At 41.4% G+C, this 19,450-nt stretch overlaps 1 protein-coding gene and 1 pseudogene across 4 annotated transcripts in view; one reads left to right on the forward strand and one right to left on the reverse strand.

Annotated features, from left to right (window-relative positions):
- Positions 1–441: 441 nt before the first annotated feature.
- On the reverse strand, positions 442–914 carry LOC138429600 (ubiquitin-conjugating enzyme E2 D3 pseudogene; annotated as a pseudogene).
- Positions 915–8,563: 7,649 nt separating this feature from the next.
- PIP5K1A (phosphatidylinositol-4-phosphate 5-kinase type 1 alpha) overlaps positions 8,564–19,450 on the forward strand; it is a 39,803-nt gene continuing 28,916 nt past the window's right edge. The window contains exons 1-3 of one of the 4 annotated variants that reach the window (XM_069542025.1): positions 8,564–8,642; positions 8,736–9,136; positions 18,481–18,519. In XM_069542025.1, coding sequence (XP_069398126.1) covers positions 9,055–9,136; positions 18,481–18,519 — 121 coding nt within the window. In that variant the 5' untranslated portion in view covers positions 8,564–8,642; positions 8,736–9,054. Of the gene's footprint in view, positions 9,137–18,480; positions 18,520–19,450 lie in introns of all 4 variants that reach the window. The other 3 variants (XM_069542040.1, XM_069542014.1, XM_069542035.1) reach the window with 3 other exon arrangements.

The following is a 19,450-nucleotide window of genomic DNA, read 5'->3' on the forward strand; positions in this document are numbered from 1 at the left end:
AAAGTATATCATGTAACCTCAAATCTCTAACAGTGGAATGCTTAAACAAGGATGGATGCTGCTAGAATAATCCTGCTTCCTTTGATGCGACAACTCAGCATCCATCTCCCTCCCTCTCCGATGATTCTTCAGCATGTTAGAGCAGTGAGGAATGGTTTTAGTCTCATAACCAAGTTAGAGTGAACACATTGGCTACATATTACACATGCTACATTTTCTAAAAAATTCTGAATCTTGCGCAACTATTCTCTTATAACTACTTTACAGTTTCTAAAAGCAGTTATTGTCCAAAGCTGGAAAAACTTAAGTCTTCTCAGATGGGCATGTGACTGGAGGGAGGTAAACAAAAAATACAATTAAAAAAGATGAGGTCTGATATGAGAGCAGCCCGGTAAGAAAATCAGAAAAGAAGCACTAATTTAAAGTTTATTCTAACTATAATACAGGTTATTCTGTCTTTAAGGTAGCATCACACGGCATACTTCTGAGTCCATTCCCGAGATATTCTGCTGTACTTATCTCTGTCTGTTTCATAGATCCATGCAGTCTCTGGCACTAAGGGGTCACCTGGGTTTGGATCACACAGCAGTGAACAAATGGATAAAAGAACTTTAGAAACAGTTAAAGCAGGAGACCACTGTGATCTTAGAATATCGAGACAAATGCTGCCATTACTGTTAATATTTGGATCATAAACTCTTGTTGTAAATACAACCTTAGGTGGTTTGAAGGGGTAGTCTGTAGGCAAATGAATTGCCAAAACGAATACACTGTCTTGATATGGGCTGTCATGAGGTCCCATAATTGTGACTTGCCAGTGAAACATATCATCCCCCAACTGGACTTGCAGAACATTGTGCTGGAGGGTCACAGGCCAAATCACTAAGTTCCTTATTAGTCTGTTTTGGCACCATAGTCTGTGCTTTTTGTCTGGCTCCTCACTATCTCGGTGTGTGCTGGAAGGTCCAGCCAAAGCTCATGATTATCCCAGCGACTGGGAAGGATTGTCTATTCATCTCACATCAGCTCTGCCAGACACAGGCACTTGGTATTAAGGAGGTAGATCTCGCGAGAACCCCAAGGCTGGTTTCTTCAGCGCTCAGCCTTCTTTACGCTCCAACTCTCACGACCATACATGACTACTGAAAAAAAACATAGCTTTGAGTAGACAGACCTTTGTCAGCAAAGTGATGTCTCTGCTTTTCAATACTGTCTAGGTTTAGCATAGCTTTTCTTCCAAAGAGCAAGCATCTTTTAATTTCATGACTGCAGTCACCAGCCACAGTGATTTTGGAGCCCAAGAAAAAAAAGTCTGTTACTGCTTCTCTAACAGAGCGGGATGAGCACAGCCCTTAGCGCGTAGCGTTGCTGTGCCTCATTACTCTGCACCCTGTTACTAGGCAACAGGGCCTGCTCAGCTATTGGTTAGCACGGCAGTGGGTCCTGCCCACTGGTAACTGTCAACAGGGGACCATTGGGGAAATGATTCAGTCAACAATCCATGGGGTGGTGGTCATCAGATGGAGAGTGAGGTAAAAGGCAGATGCAGGCCTTCTCCTGGAGGCCCTCCAGCTTACCTAGCCTTGGGCCAGCAGGTGAGCTGGAGGGCCCAGGGAGCAGACTAGTGAGCCCAGGCACTATGTCCTGCAGAGCTCCAGAGCCCTCACTAAGGCCCTCCACTAGCCATGGCCCAGGACTTGAGGAGCAGTGAACCTCTCCCTGTCTCTGTGACCCACCAGCAGTGGCCGTCTGTATGAGTCACAGTCTGTGAGACCTGGTCTCCCCATTTGGACGGCCTGAGGAGACTGAGGGCCACTTGGCTTGGATGCCTGGCTCCCTCAGGGATGACAGCTGGGCAGGATATGGGAACCTGGCCCTGAAGGAGCTGCCAACTGAGATCTGCCTCCTCTTAGCCAGGACTGGGACCTTGGTGGGTAAAAGTTGTGCCTCGGGACTTTGCCCTTTCTCGTCAGGACAGAGAATAACATTCATCTGGTAGAGATTTTCAGGAACATCATTACCTGACCTCGAGAACGAAGGATCTGACACCCAGAAGTCTGTAACAGCTAACCATGCCCATCCCTCACCTTTTCCTTTTAAAGGGACGTGCTGACAGCTTTCAGTAACTTTGGGGTTCTTAGGACATGAGCCACCCATCTGCTTGTATGAATCTGTAATAAACCTTTCTCTCTTCCAAACTCTTATGTTTAGTATTTATGGGCCTCACTGTGCATCGGGCGCGTGGATTTGCGATTTCGGTAACACTTCCACTTTTCCCTCTTCTACTTGCCATGAAGTGATGGGACTGGATGCCATGATTTTTTTTTTTTTTGATGTTGAGTTTTAAGCCAGCTTTTTACTCTTCTCTTTCATCCTCACCAAGAGACTCTTTAGTATCTCTTCAGTTTCTGTCATTTAGAGTAGTATCATCTGCATATCTAAGGTTGCTGATATTTCTCCTGGCAGTCTTGATTCCAGCTTGTGATTCATCCAGGTTGGCACTTTGCATGATGTACTCTGCATATAAGTTAAATAGGCAGGGTGACAATATACAGCCTTGATATACTCCTTTCCCAATTTTGAACCAGTCTGTTGTTCCTTGTCCAGTTCTAACTGTTGCTTCTTAACCTGCATACAGGTTTCTCAGGAGACAGGTAAGGTGGTCTCGTATTTTCATCTCTTTAAGAATTTTCCACAGTTTGTTGTGATCCACACAAAGGCTTTAGTGTAGTCAGTGAAGCAGTAGAAGATGTTTTTCTGGAATTCCCTTGCTTTCTCAATGATCCAATGAATATTGGCAATTTGATCTCTGGTTCCTCTGCCTTTTCTAAAGCCAGCTTATTGCTTATACACCTGGAAGTTCTTGGTTCATACTGCTGAAGCCTAATTTTAAGGATTTTGACCATGCTTTACTAGTATGTGAAATGAATGCAATTGCACGGAATTTTGAAAATTCTTTGGCATTGCCCTTCTTTGGGATTGGAATGAAAACTGACCTTTTCCAGTCCTGTGGCCACTGCTGAGTTTTTCAAGTTTGCAGACATGGTGAGTGCAGCACTTTCACAGCATCATCTTTTAGGATTTGAAACAGCTCAGTTGGCATTCCATCAATTCCACTAGCTTTGTTCACAGTAATACTTCCTAAGTAATACTTTTGAATTGTGGTGCTGGAGAAGACTCTTGAGAGCCCCCTTGGGCAGAAAGGAGATCAAACCAGTCAATCCAAAAGGGAAGCAACCCTGAATATTCTTTGGAAGGACTGATGCTGAAGCTGAAGCTCCAGTACTTTGACCACCTGAAGAGCTGATTCACTGGAAAGGACCCTGATGCTGGGAAAGACTGAGGGCAGGAGGAGAAGGGGGTGACAGAGGATGGGATAGTTGGATGGCATCACCACTCAATGGACATGAGTCTGAGCAAACTCTGGGAGATAGTAAAGGACAGGCATGCTGTAGTCCATGGATTGCAGAGTTGGAAACAACTTAGTGACTGAAGAAAAAAACAGTGCTTCCTAAGGCCCACTTGACTTCACACTCCAGGATGTCTGACTCTAGGTGAATGACCACACCATTGTGGTTATCCAGGCCATTAAGACCTCTTTTTTTCTTTAGTTTTAAAATGTGGACATTTACTACTTAAATCAACTCATTTGATAAAAAACATTATATTTTAAGATAATATAAATACACATTAAAATAATTATAAATTGTGATTCTTTTGAGTGCAAACGAGTGGTTACCCAAAGAAGAAATAAAACCTCCTTCTGTGCTCAGTCGCTAAGTTGTGTTTGACTCTTTGCGACCCTATAGACTGAAGCCTGCCAGCTTCTCTGCTGGGGATTTTCCAGGCTAGAATACTGGAGTGGGGTGCCATTTCCTTCTCCAAAGACCGTTTCTGTATAGTTCTTCCGTGTATTCTTGCCACCTCTTCCTAATCTCTTCTGCCTTTGTTAGGTCCTACCGTTTCTATCCTTTATTGTGCCCAACCTTACATGAAATGTTCCCCAGATATCTCCAATTTTCTTGAAGAGCTCTGTAGTCTTTGCCATTCTATTGTTTTCCTCTATTTCTTTGAACTGATCACTTAAGAAAGCTTTCTTATCTGTCCTAGCTATTCTCTGGAATTCTGCATTTAGTTGGGTTTATCTTCACTCTTTCCCCTTGCTTTTTGCTTCTCTCCTTTTTTCAGCTATTTGTAAAGCCCTCTCAGACAACCACTTTGCCTTCTTGCATTTCTTTTTCTTTGGGATGGTTTTGGTCACTGCCTCCTGTACAGTGTTGGTGCAACTGGTTACCACATTTGGCTGTTAACCAAAAGATTGGTGGTTTGAGCCCACCCAAGGATGACTGTCCTTGAGGCCTTTTTAAGAAACATTTCTCAAAACCCAGATTTTGTCACTCTTCTACTCAAAATTGTTTAATGACTCCCTGTTGACTACAGGATAAAGTCCAAAATCCTTGTGGCAGAATAGTAGTGTGATTAGGAACATAGCTTTAGAGCCAGCCAGATGTAAGCTTGCATTTGAGCTTAAATTCTAGCCCTATGGAGAAGGAAAGGGCAACCCACTCCAGTATTCTTGCCTGGAAAATCCCATGGACAGAGGAGCCTGGTGGGCTACAGTCCATGGGGTTGCAAAGAGTCAGACATGACTGAGCGACTTCACTTCACTTCACTTCATGACTTTGGACACGTTACTTTACCTCACAGAATTTTAGTTTTCTTTTCTGTAAAGTGTGAGCGATAGGTATTAACCTAAGTATTAATCTTTCCTTTAAGGTGGTTGAGAAGATTAAGAAATGTAATCCTTATAAACTGCTTAGCACAGTATTTAGTAAGCACATAGATGTTTCAGTTCAGTTCAGTTCAGTCTCTCAGTCGTGTCCGACTCTTTGTGACCCCATGAATCGCAGCACGCCAGGCCTCCCTGTCCATCATCATCTCCCAGAGTGCACTCAAACTCACGTCCACCGAGTCCGTGATGCCATCCAGCCATCTCATCCTGGGTTGTCCCCTTCTCCTCCTGCCCCCAATCCCTCCCAGCATCAGAGTCTTTGCCAATGAGTCAACTCTTCGCATGAGGTGGCCAAAGTACTGGAGTTTCAGCTTTAGCATCACAGTCATATCCTTCATAATTCAGCCTCTCCCTGCTTTTCATGGCCTCAACTCCTGCCACATCATCCTATTCTAGCATCAGTTCCCTGACACCAATTCTCTGTAGTACCTCTATGCTTTTCTTCTCCTTAAAAATCTCTTTCTGGTCTATCTGGCAAAATTCCAATTCTATAATACAGTGACGTCTTCTCACATACCCTTCCTCTCTTCCCAAACTTTCTAGAACCATTGAGATCATGCCTCCTAGAACCTCGGGAGTAGTTCCAATCTCAAATAGTTTGTGGAGCCATCAAGAATGTATCAAAATAATCCCATTTGCATTGACATGGATGGCCCTCGAGATTGTCATACAGAGTGAACTATGTCAGAAAGAGAAAGACAAATATTGTATATTGTTTATATGTGGAATCTAGAAAAATCATACAGATGAACTTATTTGCAAAGCAGAAATTGAGTCAAAGATATAGAAAACAAACTTACAGTTACCATAAGGATAAGGAGGATGTGTGATGAATTGGGAGATTGGGACTGACATAGATAATATTACGCACAAAATGGGGCTTCTCAGGTGGTGCAAGTGGTAAAGAGCCTGCCTGCTTGATGCAGGAAATGTGAGACTTGGGTTTGATTCTTTGGTTGGGAAGATTGCCTGGAGGAGGGCATGGTGACCTACTGCCGTATTGTTGCTTAAAGAATCCCATGGACAGAGGAGCCTGGCAAACTACAGGCCATGGAGCCGCAAAGAGTCGGACATAACTGAAGAGACTTAGCATGCATACATAAAATAGGTAACTAATGAGAACTTACTGTGTAGCACAGGGAACTCTACTCAGTGCTCTTTGATGGCCTAAATGAGAAAGAAATCTAAAAAAGCGTTGATATATGTATATCATTTTGCTGTACAGCAGAACTAACACACCATTGTAAAGCAGCTATACTCCAATAAAAATTACTTAAAAAAAAGAATGCATCAACTTCTCTTCCCCATTTTTATTCTGAAAATATGTTTTTCAAAACACAGCATTTATGCATACTTTATGATGGCACCTGTTGTTTTAGAGATCTTCCCTGTAGCTCAGATGGTAAAGAATCTGCCTGCAACGCAGGAGACCTGGGTTCGATCCCTGGGTCAGGAAGATCCTCTGGAGAAGGGACTGGCAATCCACTCCAGTATTCTTGCCTGGAGAATCCCACGGATAGAGGAGCCTGACGGGCTACAGTTTGTGGGGTCGCAAAGAGTCGGACACAACTAGGTGACTAACCCACTAACCCACCCATTGTTTTAATGATTTCTGTGTCTGTCCCTCATTAGTCTGATCTTTTTGCAGGCAGAGACTTTATCATCTGTGTATGCCAGAATTTCCCATAGTTGAGGACATAGCTAATTCAATGAATGAATTAATTAATGACTAATTGAGTGAATAAGGTATCATCATCTTATTTTGCCTCTGTGTTGAACTAACCACTCCATTTTGACCTGAGGTACTGTTCTAAGGCATGAATGTCATGTTAGTAAGGCTGTTTGTGTCTTTGTGTGTGTCTGTGTATACACTTTGTCCTTCAAGTTTGTATGTGGGGCCCTATTTTGAGATCATCAGATTGCCCTCCTCTTTCCAAAGTATATATTGGTAAACTCCCTTTTCCATTTTCTCGGGGGCACCAGGCCAATGTGTCCTGCTTTGCTCCTGTTTCCACACACTGCCACATCACTAGAGTACTGCTATGCAAGGAATGTTAATGGGGAAGAGTGGCTCTGTGACTCAGAAGCCAGCCCAGGGATTAAGCTGTAGTGGAGGGAAAGACAAGGTTTGGGGGAAAATATGAAAAACACTGTTGGCTTTATGCCTGGTGGCTCAGATGGTAAAGAATCTGCCTGCAATGCAGGAGACCTGGGTTCTATCCCTGGATTGGGAAGAATCCCTGGAGAAGGAAATGGCAACCCACTCCAGTATTCTTGCCTGGAGAATCCCATGGGCAAAGGAGTCTGGCAGGCTACAGTCCATGAGGTTGCAAAGAGTCAGACATGACTGAGTGACTAAGCACACACATAGAAAACACTGTTAACTCCTTTCTGATTTTTGCTTTCAATCATTCATATATTCAGTAGACATGTATTGGGCACCTACTCTGTGCCAGGCAGTGTTCTAGACGTTTGAGATATAAAAATGGATAGGATGTAATCTTTGCCCTGAAATGTTCACAGACTTTGAGGGAGAACAAGTAAACAGACTGACATAATACAAGATGGTAGGAGTAATAGTGGCTATTTTCTGGTACATAAAGGAGAAACAAAGTCCCCCGAGAAACTACAATACAGGGGTCTCTTGTTTCAGGAAGCTTGAAACCTAATTCATAGATCAAATTCAAGGAAGGTGATCCCTCTCTTGACCTATGCCTTGGTGAATCAGGGTAAGAGGCAATCCAAGCATTTGAAGTGATCTACTTCCACTACCAAAAAGAAGATGAATAACCCAGCAGGTGGCAGCAGGGAAACAACTATTTTACATCTTGATGAGGGAGGAGTAGAAAGCAGAGGTAAATGCTTGGAATTATGTTCTGGACGTTCAGATACTAGGTTCCCTTTCAAAGACCCAGAAGACATTCGGATAGAGAATAACTAGGCCCATGTTGGGGGCTGCAATACCCAGGATTTTAACCCCATTCATCTTCATTTATTCATTCCACAAATAATTATTGAGCCCTTACTACGTACAGAGTTACATCATGGGAGGAGCTGTAAATACAAGAATGAAACAGTCCTTGCTCTCTGGCAGTTTAGTCTGTTCAGAGATAGGTCTTCATATTTCCCATCAAGGTTCATAATCTCCAGGGTATTTTATTAAAACTGAGCGGGGTTAGTACGAAGATTAGACTAGAAAGGGGAATTTCTCTGAGTCTCAGTGACCTTTGGAGAGGTAACAGAGAGGCTAAGGGCTCGGATCACAGGAAGACTGTTATGTTTCTGATTGTCTTCCGTGGCCTTTTAAACAGGTCTTCATTCGTTTATTTATCAAATATTTACTCAGCTCCATCACTGTGCCCAGCACTGCGCTTGAGGCAAAGTGTGGATCTGTTTCAAATGTCATTCAAAGGAAGGCAAGACACGCACGCTTGTTAAATAATAAACAAGGTGGTAAAGTCGGAAGAATACTTGGTGGCATGTGATGTTTTGTGATACTTAACTGTTTAACTGTCTGACTAGACACCAGCGCTTCAGTCGGGAGGCTTTCCTGGGCTGTGAATGCCAGCCCAGCACACTCTTTTCGAGAGCTCAGACTTCTCGCCTTAGTCCCGTCTAAGACTACCTTCTATATTGACTCACCAAGCCACCGTAGACAGAGCCGCACTGTCTTCCTTCCTTGGATTTGCCAAGGCGCGAGTGACCTGTGTCACGTGACCAAACTCAGCCTCTTGATTGGTTTGCCTCCTCTCAGGGCCGCCCTCCTCCCCCATTGGACGGGGTGGCCGCTGAGAAGAAGGTTGGGCGCATGCGCGGTGCCCGGATTTCCTTGGCCACCGGGAGTGAAGCGGTGGGGTTGGGCGATAAACAGGCTGTGGCTAGGGAGAAGGGGGAGGGGAGTTCGCTCCGCAGGGACTTCTCATTCCCCACCTTTTTCTTTTAGGTGTGGTTTGATCCAGACGCAGTTTCCCGGCAGCCCCTTGAGCTTACTCTGTTGTGAGAGGGGAAAGTAGCTCCTGCGGAAAGGGGTTAAAGTTGCTAAAACGGTGCGAGACGAGAATTGTCCCCCATGCCATCCTAATGGTTCCGCCCTGAGTTGGTCCCGGAGCCGGCGCAGCATATCTGAGAGAGGCCCCGGAGGGGGCGGGGAGGTGCCCCGCACAACGCGGGTTCTGTGAAGATACGTGGGGAAGATTCGACTCCGAGAAGAGGAAGAGCGCGATAGAAAAAGAGAGGCCGCTGAGGGGGAGGGGGCTGCCAAGATGGCGTCTGCCTCCTCTGGGCCGTCGGCGACAGGGTTTTCATCCTCGGATTCCGGCGTCCCTCCCTGCACCTCGGCCTCAGGTAATCAGGGCGTGGCGTGGGCTGGGGGCTGATGACTGTGCGATGGCAGGAAGAGCGAGACTCAGGAAGGGCACCTGTAGCTGGGCATGATTGAGGCGTTGCCGGTAAGGAGCACCGAGAACTAGGCTTTCATGTAGCTTTCAGAGCAAGCAGAGGGAATGTGAGGAAAGGATGAATTTGATTGAGAAAAGGGAAGCTGTCAGAAACACTAGCTGTCTTCAGGGAGACCGAGTTGAGGACTTTGAAGGAGTAGGGTCAGAAAAGAATGGAGATTGACGGTGGGAGTAAGGAGGAAAGAGGGAATCGAAGGGAGTAGAGAAAGAGTAAATAGAGGCTTCTTAAGTAGAGAGGAATTACGTAGTGTGAGAGGCAGGTTGACTCCACTTTGATTGCGGGGTTAATTGGACAAAAACGTGGAAGAGAAACCATGGGACGTAAAAGGTATGGAAACGTTATGGGATGCTTTCCAATGCTGGGGCGTTAGGGAATTGGGGATTTTGTTGGGGGTGGGAATGAGTTATTGGAGGCTCCTGAGAGCCTCCCCCTAATGCGCCATTCCTTCTCACTTCGTGCCTCCCCTCCCCCCAAAACGCGCGCGCTCGCGCGGACAGATACACCTACACGTTTTATCAAACATCCTCCTCTGGAGACTCCCATCTCTTGACTGCCCAGCTTTGGGAAGGAATGGGAAGTTTTTGAAGAGAGTCTGAGGTATGTAGAAAAGCAGGGTTTAAAAAACTGAAAACAGATGGAGAAGGCGGAACGATAGAGTCTCGAATTGCAGTAGAAGTTGAGGGAGGTGATGCAGGAAATTAGGCTTGAAAAGGATAGGGTGGGGATGGTTCTAAGTGCTGTGTAGGAATATTGCATAATAGGAAATGGACTGGAAGAATGCTTAGGCACGAAATTGGCACTTGGAGAAGGGAGCCGGGGAATCTAGCTCAAAGTAGTTAGAAACTGTTGAAGATTGAGGGAGAGCCAAGGAGCCCACAAGAAAGGCAACAGATTGCGTGTAGGAGGGGAAAATGTGTTGGGATGTATGTTGGAGGGGGGAGTGGAGTTGAGCAAGAAACTGTTCTAGAGCTTCCATCAGAAATGTCTGGGGTTCCACAGTGACTGTTACCTATACACTGGGAACAGGAGAGGCCGCCAGATGATGGATGCTCTACCCGAGACATTGACACTTGCTTAATGCTGGGATTGCATCCTACTCGTTTTGAGTTGACTAAATAGAGGGTTCCACCTTTTCCTGTTCAGTTCAGGTGAGCACATACTTGGTCATAAATAGCTTCTTCACAAACTGGAGTTTTGTTTATGTACAATCTATTTTTAGTTTTTTGAGAGGTGGTTTTTGCCTTTACTGTAAAGGATTAGTGGGCCAGAACAACAACTGTTGCATTCTAAGTGTGAAGAAGGATAAAGTTAAAATGAAAGTTTTTAAATACAATAGCTTCTTAATTTAAAACTTCTTTTCCTCTCCCTCAGTGCTGGAACAAGAATGGTTGTGTAGTCTTTAAGCAGACTTCTTAACTATCAGATCAGGCATTAGAAACAGCTTAATGTTAAAAGCCTTGTGTTTATATCCCACAATTTAATTCAGCCTCTATCTCATGAAAATATTGTCCACGTGGACAGATTTAGGAGTAAAAGAAAATATTTCTGTCCATAGTGATGTCTTCAGGTTTTGGCTCCTACTTCAGATAGTCCTGCTAGTTTTAGGTGTTACTATTTGATATTTTTGTATGTTTTTATATTTTCTGTCATATCCTAAGACTAGCAGGAGGTTATTCAGATAGTGTAAATGTTTTTTGCTGTTGTGTTTTCACCAGAAAATAAAACAATAGATTTCAGTCAATTTTACAGCTTCTTGGCTTTATTGTGTTCATATGTGAGGTCAAGATACAAAAATGGCTAAAAATAAAAAATGACTAAAAACAAATAGCTTTGGATTCCTTTTTTTTTTTTAACTTTTTCTTTCACCCTCTTTCTCTGTTTCTTTGGCAAATATTGAAACTGTTGGATTAAGAAATTCAGAAAAATTCTCATAAATATTCCTGAAAACATGGGATTATTGTGTGCAGATACACAGTGTTGACTTCTTTCGCATATCTGTATGTTCACTTCAGTTTTTGCTTACTGAATTTAATAGAATATTTCCTATTTCAAGAGGATAAGGTGTTCGATTCAGATGCCAAAAAGGCTGTTGAGAATGTGTTTTGTGATTGGAGGAGAGTGGTGCTCTGTCTGGATAGTACCAGGGGAATTAAGGCATTGGCAGGAATAAATTGGTTTATGGTCTCCTAAATTGTTAAAGTGAAAGAGGAGAGTGAAAAAGTTGGCTTAAAGCTCAACATTCAGAAAACGAAGATCATGGCATCTGGTCCCATCACTTCATGGGAAATAGATGGGGAAACAGTGGAAACAGTGTCAGGCTTTATTTTTTGGGGCTCCAAAATCACTGCAGATGGTGATTGCAGCCATGAAATTAAAAGACGCTTACTCCTTGGAAGGAAAGGTATGACCAACCTAGATAGCATATTCAAAAGCAGAGACATTACTTTGCCAACTAAGGTCCGTCTAGTCAAGGCTATGGTTTTTCCAGTGGTCATGTATGGATGTGAGAGTTGGACTGTGAAGAAAGCTCAGGGCCAAAGAATTGATGCTTTTGAACTGTGGTGTTGGAGAAGACTCTTGAGAGTCCCTTGGACTGCAAGAAGATCCAACCAGTCCATTCTAAAAGATATCGGTCCTGGGTGTTCTTTGGAAGGAATGATGCTAAAGCTGAAACTCCAATACTTTGGCCACCTCATGAGAAGAGTTGACTCATTGGAAAAGACTCTGATGCTGGGAGGGATTGGGGGCAGGAGGAGAAGGGGACGACAGAGGATGAGATGGCTGGATGGCATCACCAACTCGATGGAGATGAGTTTGAGTGAACTCCAGGAGGTGGTGATGGACAGGGAGGCCTGGCGTGCTGCAGTTCATGGGGTCGCAGAGTCGGACTGAGCGACTGAATTGAGCGGAACTGAAATTGTTAAAGGCTAAAAAGGTAGGTAGCCTTGTAGAAATTCAAGGTAGGAGTGTGTATGTTTGTGTTTTAATCATTCTAAAATCAACTTACTGTCCTTAGATGTTTAGGTGAACTCACTTAAATATTGGTGAAACTGAAATCCTAAAGGTAAGGTTCTCTGGCAGTGTATACAAAACAAGAATGTTAAGATTCAGGGACAGATTGATGTTTTAGATAAGTCATTCATAACCTTTTAAGGTTCAAAATCTTTTGGCATTCAAATTAGAAAGGATTGGTAATTTCAGTTCTTCCCTGCCAGTATTAACCCCCGTCTATATTATTTAATCATTAAGCTTGAGCTGGTCTTTTATGCTGCTGACAGGTTAGATACAGGAGTTAAAGCAAACCATACACTCTAAGAGATGTTTGAGAGAGCTTTTCCATTGGAGTAATTACCATGTTTGGATTAGAGGGAGGTGATTATAAATTAATGTCAATCTTACAGGCGCCATCATCATTTCCTTGTTCTTATACTTTGTTAATAAAAGATGATGCAGTTTGCGCTCAGCTGTTCAATGTGTAAAGGAAATTTATTCCTTTTCTTCCTTTTTGTCCTAGCCTCATTATTTGGTCACTGGTACCACTTAAAAAATAAAAGCACTGACGAGATGCTGTTGACAGTGCTGCCATCTGTCACGCTAGTGACAGTATAGAGAGCCTGTTCCCCTGTCTGCAGTTTGACTAGTTCATCAAGAATTTGAAAATAAGCCACCAAGTCTTTTTACTACCAGAAAGGGAGTAAAGTTTCTATTTTGGTGACTTGATTTGAATTTGGTGGAAGAATTAAAAAGTAAAGTTAAGAGTATTAAAGTGTCCCTTGCTCCCCTAAAATAAGAGCTGTGATAAAATCATGTGTGACTCCCTTAAGAAAAAGGACTTGAAACCTTATTAAATCATGAACCTGTAGCTCATTTTGCTTCAGACCAGCACATTTCTGAAATTGTCACACATTACCAAATGATTCTGTCGTAAGTACAGATGATTTGGAGGTAACATTTATACCTCCTTTTCTGATTTTCCCTTAAACTGCTGAGGGAGACCCCAAAAAACACAGGAAGGAAAGATTTTTGCCCAGAACTTTTGTGGTAGAGCCAGTCTCATCAGTCCTTGATTCTGGTGGCTTTGGCCTTCCCAGCAGAGCTCCACCAGTAAATGTATGCTGTAATCTGAGAACTCCAAATGGTAGGAATTTCGTTGAGGGTTTTTTGTCTGTGTTCTTTGTGTACAGTGTAAGCCATTTGTAGACTGATCTCTTTCCCTTTAATTTTTCTATACTAGTGAAAAGTAAAGGAACTTAAGCCACATTATTGGGGGGAGAAACTGGAGTTTGGAAATGTAAAGACAGAACAGAATGCCATGTAATGAGAATATCAACAGGTATCCTTTTGGTTGGTATTTTATAAGTAAGGAGAAATTTTTCTTTATGCTTTTCCACAGAGGGCTTACATCCACCTCCTTTTTTATTTTGTCACTTTGGTAGATTCTTCCAGAAAACTGACATCAGAATGTCACTGTTTTTTAATTATCCATTTATTTCTGCCATGACTGCTAAAGCCCAGGGTCAAGTATAGTTATATAGACTTAATAGGTATCCAGTGTCTATTATTAATTGGTAATGTGTACTTACAAATTAGCCTTGAATATCAAAATACATATTATGTTTTGTTAAATTTCTTTGTTTTTTGTTTTGTTAATTTCTGTGTGCTGTTCTGAGTTGATGTAGAACTTCTGATTAATAACTGTCCTCAAATATGTGCTAGCTACTAGTTATTACATGTTTCATCAGCCTATTTTAAAAATAAAAATAATGGAAACTACAGCTTGTGAACTGAACAGCTTCACCAGGCCAAATTCAGGTAACTGGTGAGAAGTTCTGAGTTGAGGTTGGGGGGTATTTAACCTTTTAAGCTGGATGTTTACTTTCGTAGAATTTTGGCATAGTCTTACTTGACATGAAGAAAGCAAAAAGACCAACTTGTCAGTTTGGTTTTTCGTTTTACTGAGTGTGTCCTCTTGATCAAGGATACAAGTATACTTCAGGAAGTATGCTATTTTCTAATAGCCAGGGCAGAGGGAATCTGTTTCTTTGTGTTCTAAACCCCAGCCCATCATTCAGTCTCAAAGAGAGAGTGATTGGACTGATGGTGTTTTCTAGAGGAAACCCCTTCCTGGCTCGTTTCCCCTGTTGCACTTCACTTCTCCACACTTTTCCTATCAAAAGAGAACATTGTTTCATTTTTACATATGTGTTGATCCTGTTTTATTCATATCTCCTATGAACTGTTGTTTTAATGTTTTCTGTTTGAACTTTTGTGCCTCAGCTCCTCCATCTTTTAAAACTTTGCCACTGATTATTTTTCTTTTTTATTCTATTAAATAATTCTGTTTATTTGTAATGGCTGTATGCAGAATGTATTAATTTTTAAATATCTGATTCCCCAAAAGTCCCCCTATTGTTGGAGTCTGAGGAAGACTGGCAAAAAGAGAGAGAAGGGTAAATTCCTTGTAGGCAAATAGTAAGTATATCTTACTGTTTGCTGTGTATTAAACTGAGCTTCATGGAGTTAACCCAGAATAAACACCATCTCAAAGGATCAGTAACATTGATGGGGAGTGAGCAAAGGTTGCTGGGAGAGAATGGGAAGAGTTGTTTTTTTTTTTAAAGGATATATGAATAGCTTAATACTAGCTTTCCTTTGCATAACATGCCTGGTAAACTTCAAGTTCTCATTGACAAGAATCTGTATAAAAGAAATGGTAGAGAAGTAACTTGGTCATATCTCTGTGATTTTCTTGCATTAGGGTCTGGGGGGTGATTGAAGTGCATTGTTGGGACAATTAATACCCATTGTGGTATTATTTAAGTTACTTTCTCAGCTCAGTGTATGTTTCAGGCCAGCAATACTGCCTTTTTTTTTTTTTTAAGATAGAACCAGGTTTGGAAATAGAATTGGGAGGTGGTGAACTGCTGGAAATCTTAAGTGCTCCTTAGCTTTGGATTGGCTTATCTAAGAGACTCAGGTCTTTTAAAGAAGGACTCAGATATCCAACCCCCACCCCCCAAATTTCAACCAGAATTTTAGTGCTAAGAGATACATATTTGTGGACTGAGAATCATGAAATGTGGCTTATAGAACTAGAAGCAAAAGTTTATTAAAGGGAAATGTAGAGATATTTTAATTTAACCCTCTTATATTCCAAATTAGGAAACTGAGGTTCAAAGACATTGTTAATAGTGGCAAAGACTTTGCATAAAGTCTGTATGTTATCACGATGAGTCTTAGTAAATTTGTGATTCATTCCTTGCTACTTGGCTCTTAGCCGAGCCAGGTTGACCCCAGGACTGGTAGATCAGTGAGTTTTGAGCTTTTGTTTCTAAGAGCATCCTTGCTTTTCAGACCTTTTTCTAGAAAATTCTTAATAAAAATTGACACCTGCTAGGAACAAAATCCAACCAGTCCATCCTAAAAGAAATCAGTCCTGAATATTCATTGGAAGGACTGATGTTGAAGCTGAAACCCCAGTACTTTGGCCACCTGATGTGAAGAACTGACTCGTTTGAAAAGACCCTGATTCTGGGAAAGATTGAAGGCAGGAGAAGGGGATGACAGGATGAGACGGTTGGATGGCATCACCAACTCAATGGACCTGAGTTAGAGTAAACACTGGGAGTTGGTGATGGACAGGGAGGCCTGGTGTGCTGCGGTTCATGGGGTTGCAAAGAGTTGGACATGACTGAGCGACTGAACTGAACTTAACAAAATTTAACTTTTCTCTAAGATGTGACTTGATTTTCATGATTGACTTGGTTTAGTTCTTACTGAGGGTATGGTAACAGTGCCTGGCCCCCACCCCCCAATGCTACCCTTAGAGATGTGTGCTTAGCAGTGCTTCTCATTAGGCTGGCATTTCTGAGTATTTTCATTTGGATAACCTATTGTGCCTCCTACATGCAGGGGTATAATTAAAGTGGCGTTCAGTATTTCAGGTTAAAGAGGACTGGAGAGATTATTTAAGATAGTCCAGCAAATAACCGGGTGATGACTGTTTTGTTTTGTGCAGGTTTTTGCTTTTTTTAAAAAATCTCTGGCTGTCAATATTATCAACCAAAATACCCCCTCAGAATTACCATTTTGCTTCCCAAAAGCCTGCTTGTCTCTTTCTGATTTCTATAGGAATTGACAGATTTATGTAGTAATATTGGTAGCTCATTAAGCTAAGTCTCTGGAATCTCTTTATGACCTGTTCAGGCAAAACTCGTCTGAGGAATGCACATCCGGCCCAGTTCTAGCATACTGAAATTATGTGTGTACTTCACGCATTAAAGTCAGTTACAGGCTGCCTCTTAGTTTCTCATCTGGAAGATGATGTCATCTCATCTTTGACGGAAATGTTTCTGCTCTGAAAGCACTGGGAGAGGCTCTGTTATTAAGGCCAACTCTTGTTCCACATGCTGAAGGGGAGTGGGGGAGGGGAGTGACAACTCTTTATTTCGGAGCTGTGTACTGTCTGAAAGTATCTCTGTTTTGATTATCTCTTTTAAGGCCAACTCATTTCTCCTCTAAAGTTTATCTTTTTCACACTTTTCAGAATTGTATTAATTTTCTTTTCTTCCTCTACATTTTCTCCTTGCTCTCAATAGGAAGTCATAGCTGCCAGTGCTTTAGTAGCTGCAGACAGTTTATGGAGAGTCCTAGTGATGTTTTGCCAAGTGACCAGAAACCAGCCCCTTTGGTACCTTTTTCATCACAAACACAATTTAGGCTGGGACTAAGGACCAAAATGGAGTGCTTCCTTAAGACTATTCAGAGTTACTCAGAAAAATTTTCTGTGACATAGTACGATGATTCAACTTTGTATTTTAGCAAGAATTGATTGGATTATTTCCTCTGTGGCACTTAACTGGCTGGTTCAGTTGTCTTGAAATTATTTTAGTAACATTAAAGATTTCTCAGCTAATTTTCATAATTTAGAGGCTAGATCTTTATTTTTCAAGTATCCAGGAGATAACGCTGAAATTAGGGATACCTGTTTTATGGGTGAATATTGATACTCTAAAGGATATGAAAGAGAAATTCTTCAGAGAGAACCTGTTAGCATATGCGCTGATACAGGCTTGTTTCAGGTTGTGTGGGCATCTCAGAGTAATAATGGAGAATGGGAGTGAGTGTATAGGAGTCATGCTTTATTTGTAGCTTGCAACTGTCAGCGGCTTTCTAGACATCATCTTTCACATTTTCCCTTCTAGTCTATCTCTGTAGCAGCATATGATGTTGTAATGAGCTCAAGTTAGTGTGTAGGGAGGGGATTGATGGTGATCTGTATGTGTGGAACTTTGAGCACTAGTTTACTGGGGAAAATGGGTTATAAAACAGAACAATAAAGCCATTCCCACGTATCTCTTTAATTGTTAAATTACCTGTTTGTTATAGAAAATTTATATAGATAAGGAAAAATAGAAACTTAAACTTAGAATATCACCTTAATCATACTATCCAATATCATCATATTTTAACATTTTAGTCTATAATCTTCTGGACATTTATTATGTGTATAAATACATGTGACTTTATAGATAAGTGTTTTAGACAAATACTGTACTATATAATTATTTAGCTTTTTCCATTAAACAGTTTATTGTGACAGCCTATCCATAAATGAACATAAAGATAATGGTTCTATACTATTCCATTTTATGACTGTACCACAACTTATATCACCTATATTGTATATTTAGATTCTTTCCAATTATAGTTGTTACATACAGTGCTACAATAAATATATTTGCATATATGTCTTTGTCCACTTGACCAGTTATTTTCTTAGGATAAATTCTCACGTCTGGGACAAATGGTACATATTTGCTTTTAAGGCTTTTTGCTAGATATTACCAAATTGCCCTCATGAGTGGAAGACCTTCAAGTAAAATGTATACACATTCCGTTTTAAAAGGATAGAAGCCTGTGTGCAGGGGCTTTATACCTGAAATTGTTTTGCCAACCTGAAATCATGTAATAGTGAAATTGTTTGGGTTACAAGTTTTGTGATCACTCCTGGAGTTTTTCTGCAAGAGCTGCCGCCTTTTTTTTTTTTATTTCTACCTGCAGAAAATCTTCTCACATTTCACAATAGGTACTAGGGATCAGGTCAGGTCCTGTTAATAATTTTAAACTTTAGAGATGTAATGTGGGTTTTTTAAAAAAATATGCTTGTTCTGTTGTAAGCAAGTAGAACCCCAGAAGTAAGTGATAATTTTCTGTTTTTCCTCATTTAGGTCTCCACTTTCTGTGCTGTGGGGTCAGCCGTAAGAGAGGTAGATCTGATGTGTATCTGTGCTGAAGAAGCATGAGCTCCTTACAGTTACTAGCAGCGGACTCCTCTTCCCCATAACAATTGCAATTTTTTTTCTTTTAAGTAGTGTGCATGGCCTTTTGAGAAGGCTGTGAATGTACTGCAAAGATTATTTGACTTTAGCTTCCATTTCCCTCTACCCTCTCCAAAAAAAATGCTACCTTAACATAGCAACTTCTTTTCTCACAGTTTCACAATATAAGATGAATCCATTGACTATCTTTTGTCTCCCTCGAAGTCTTCCCATAACTCCATTTCCTTTTGTTTCAGTAAATGTGTCTCTCTTTCTTTTCCCTTTCTGTTGTACTTCTCATTTTCCCTCACCCTTCTTATCCTGTAGATGGGGTTTTATAATTCACAATGATAATAATAATTGCTAGTATTTACAGAGCATTTATTACATGTTAAGTGCTATATGGGATTTATTTAATTCTCATAACTATCCTATGATGTATATGTTATTATATCTCCATTTTATGGATAAGGTAACCACGGCCTAGAGAGTTTTAACCAACTTGTCAAGGTTATCTAGTTAGTAAATGTAGATCTAGTATTAAAACCTAGCCAACTTAGGTGTGCTGATTTCAGAGCCCACATTCCTACCCACAATACCTTACTGCTCTCTCACTACTCTAAAAGTCTGTGTGTGAACTAACTTGACTTTAAACAAGATTAAATATTGGTTGTTCAACAAAGAATAGTGCAGAGGGGAACTTGCCCTTCTGATTTGTGCTGTCAGAATTCTGAGCTCCTCCATGTGTAATACCTGGAGTTATTGATCATTCTTTCAGAAAATATTTTAGAAGTTAATGTGGATTTTTGCCAAGGATTGGTAATTGATTGTACAGTCAATTCTAAAATCATTAAAACAACAAGAGTGCCTATCAGATGCC

This window comes from Ovis canadensis, chromosome 1, assembly GCF_042477335.2.
Source record: "Ovis canadensis isolate MfBH-ARS-UI-01 breed Bighorn chromosome 1, ARS-UI_OviCan_v2, whole genome shotgun sequence".
In the NCBI taxonomy this organism is placed as follows: domain Eukaryota; kingdom Metazoa; phylum Chordata; class Mammalia; order Artiodactyla; family Bovidae; genus Ovis; species Ovis canadensis.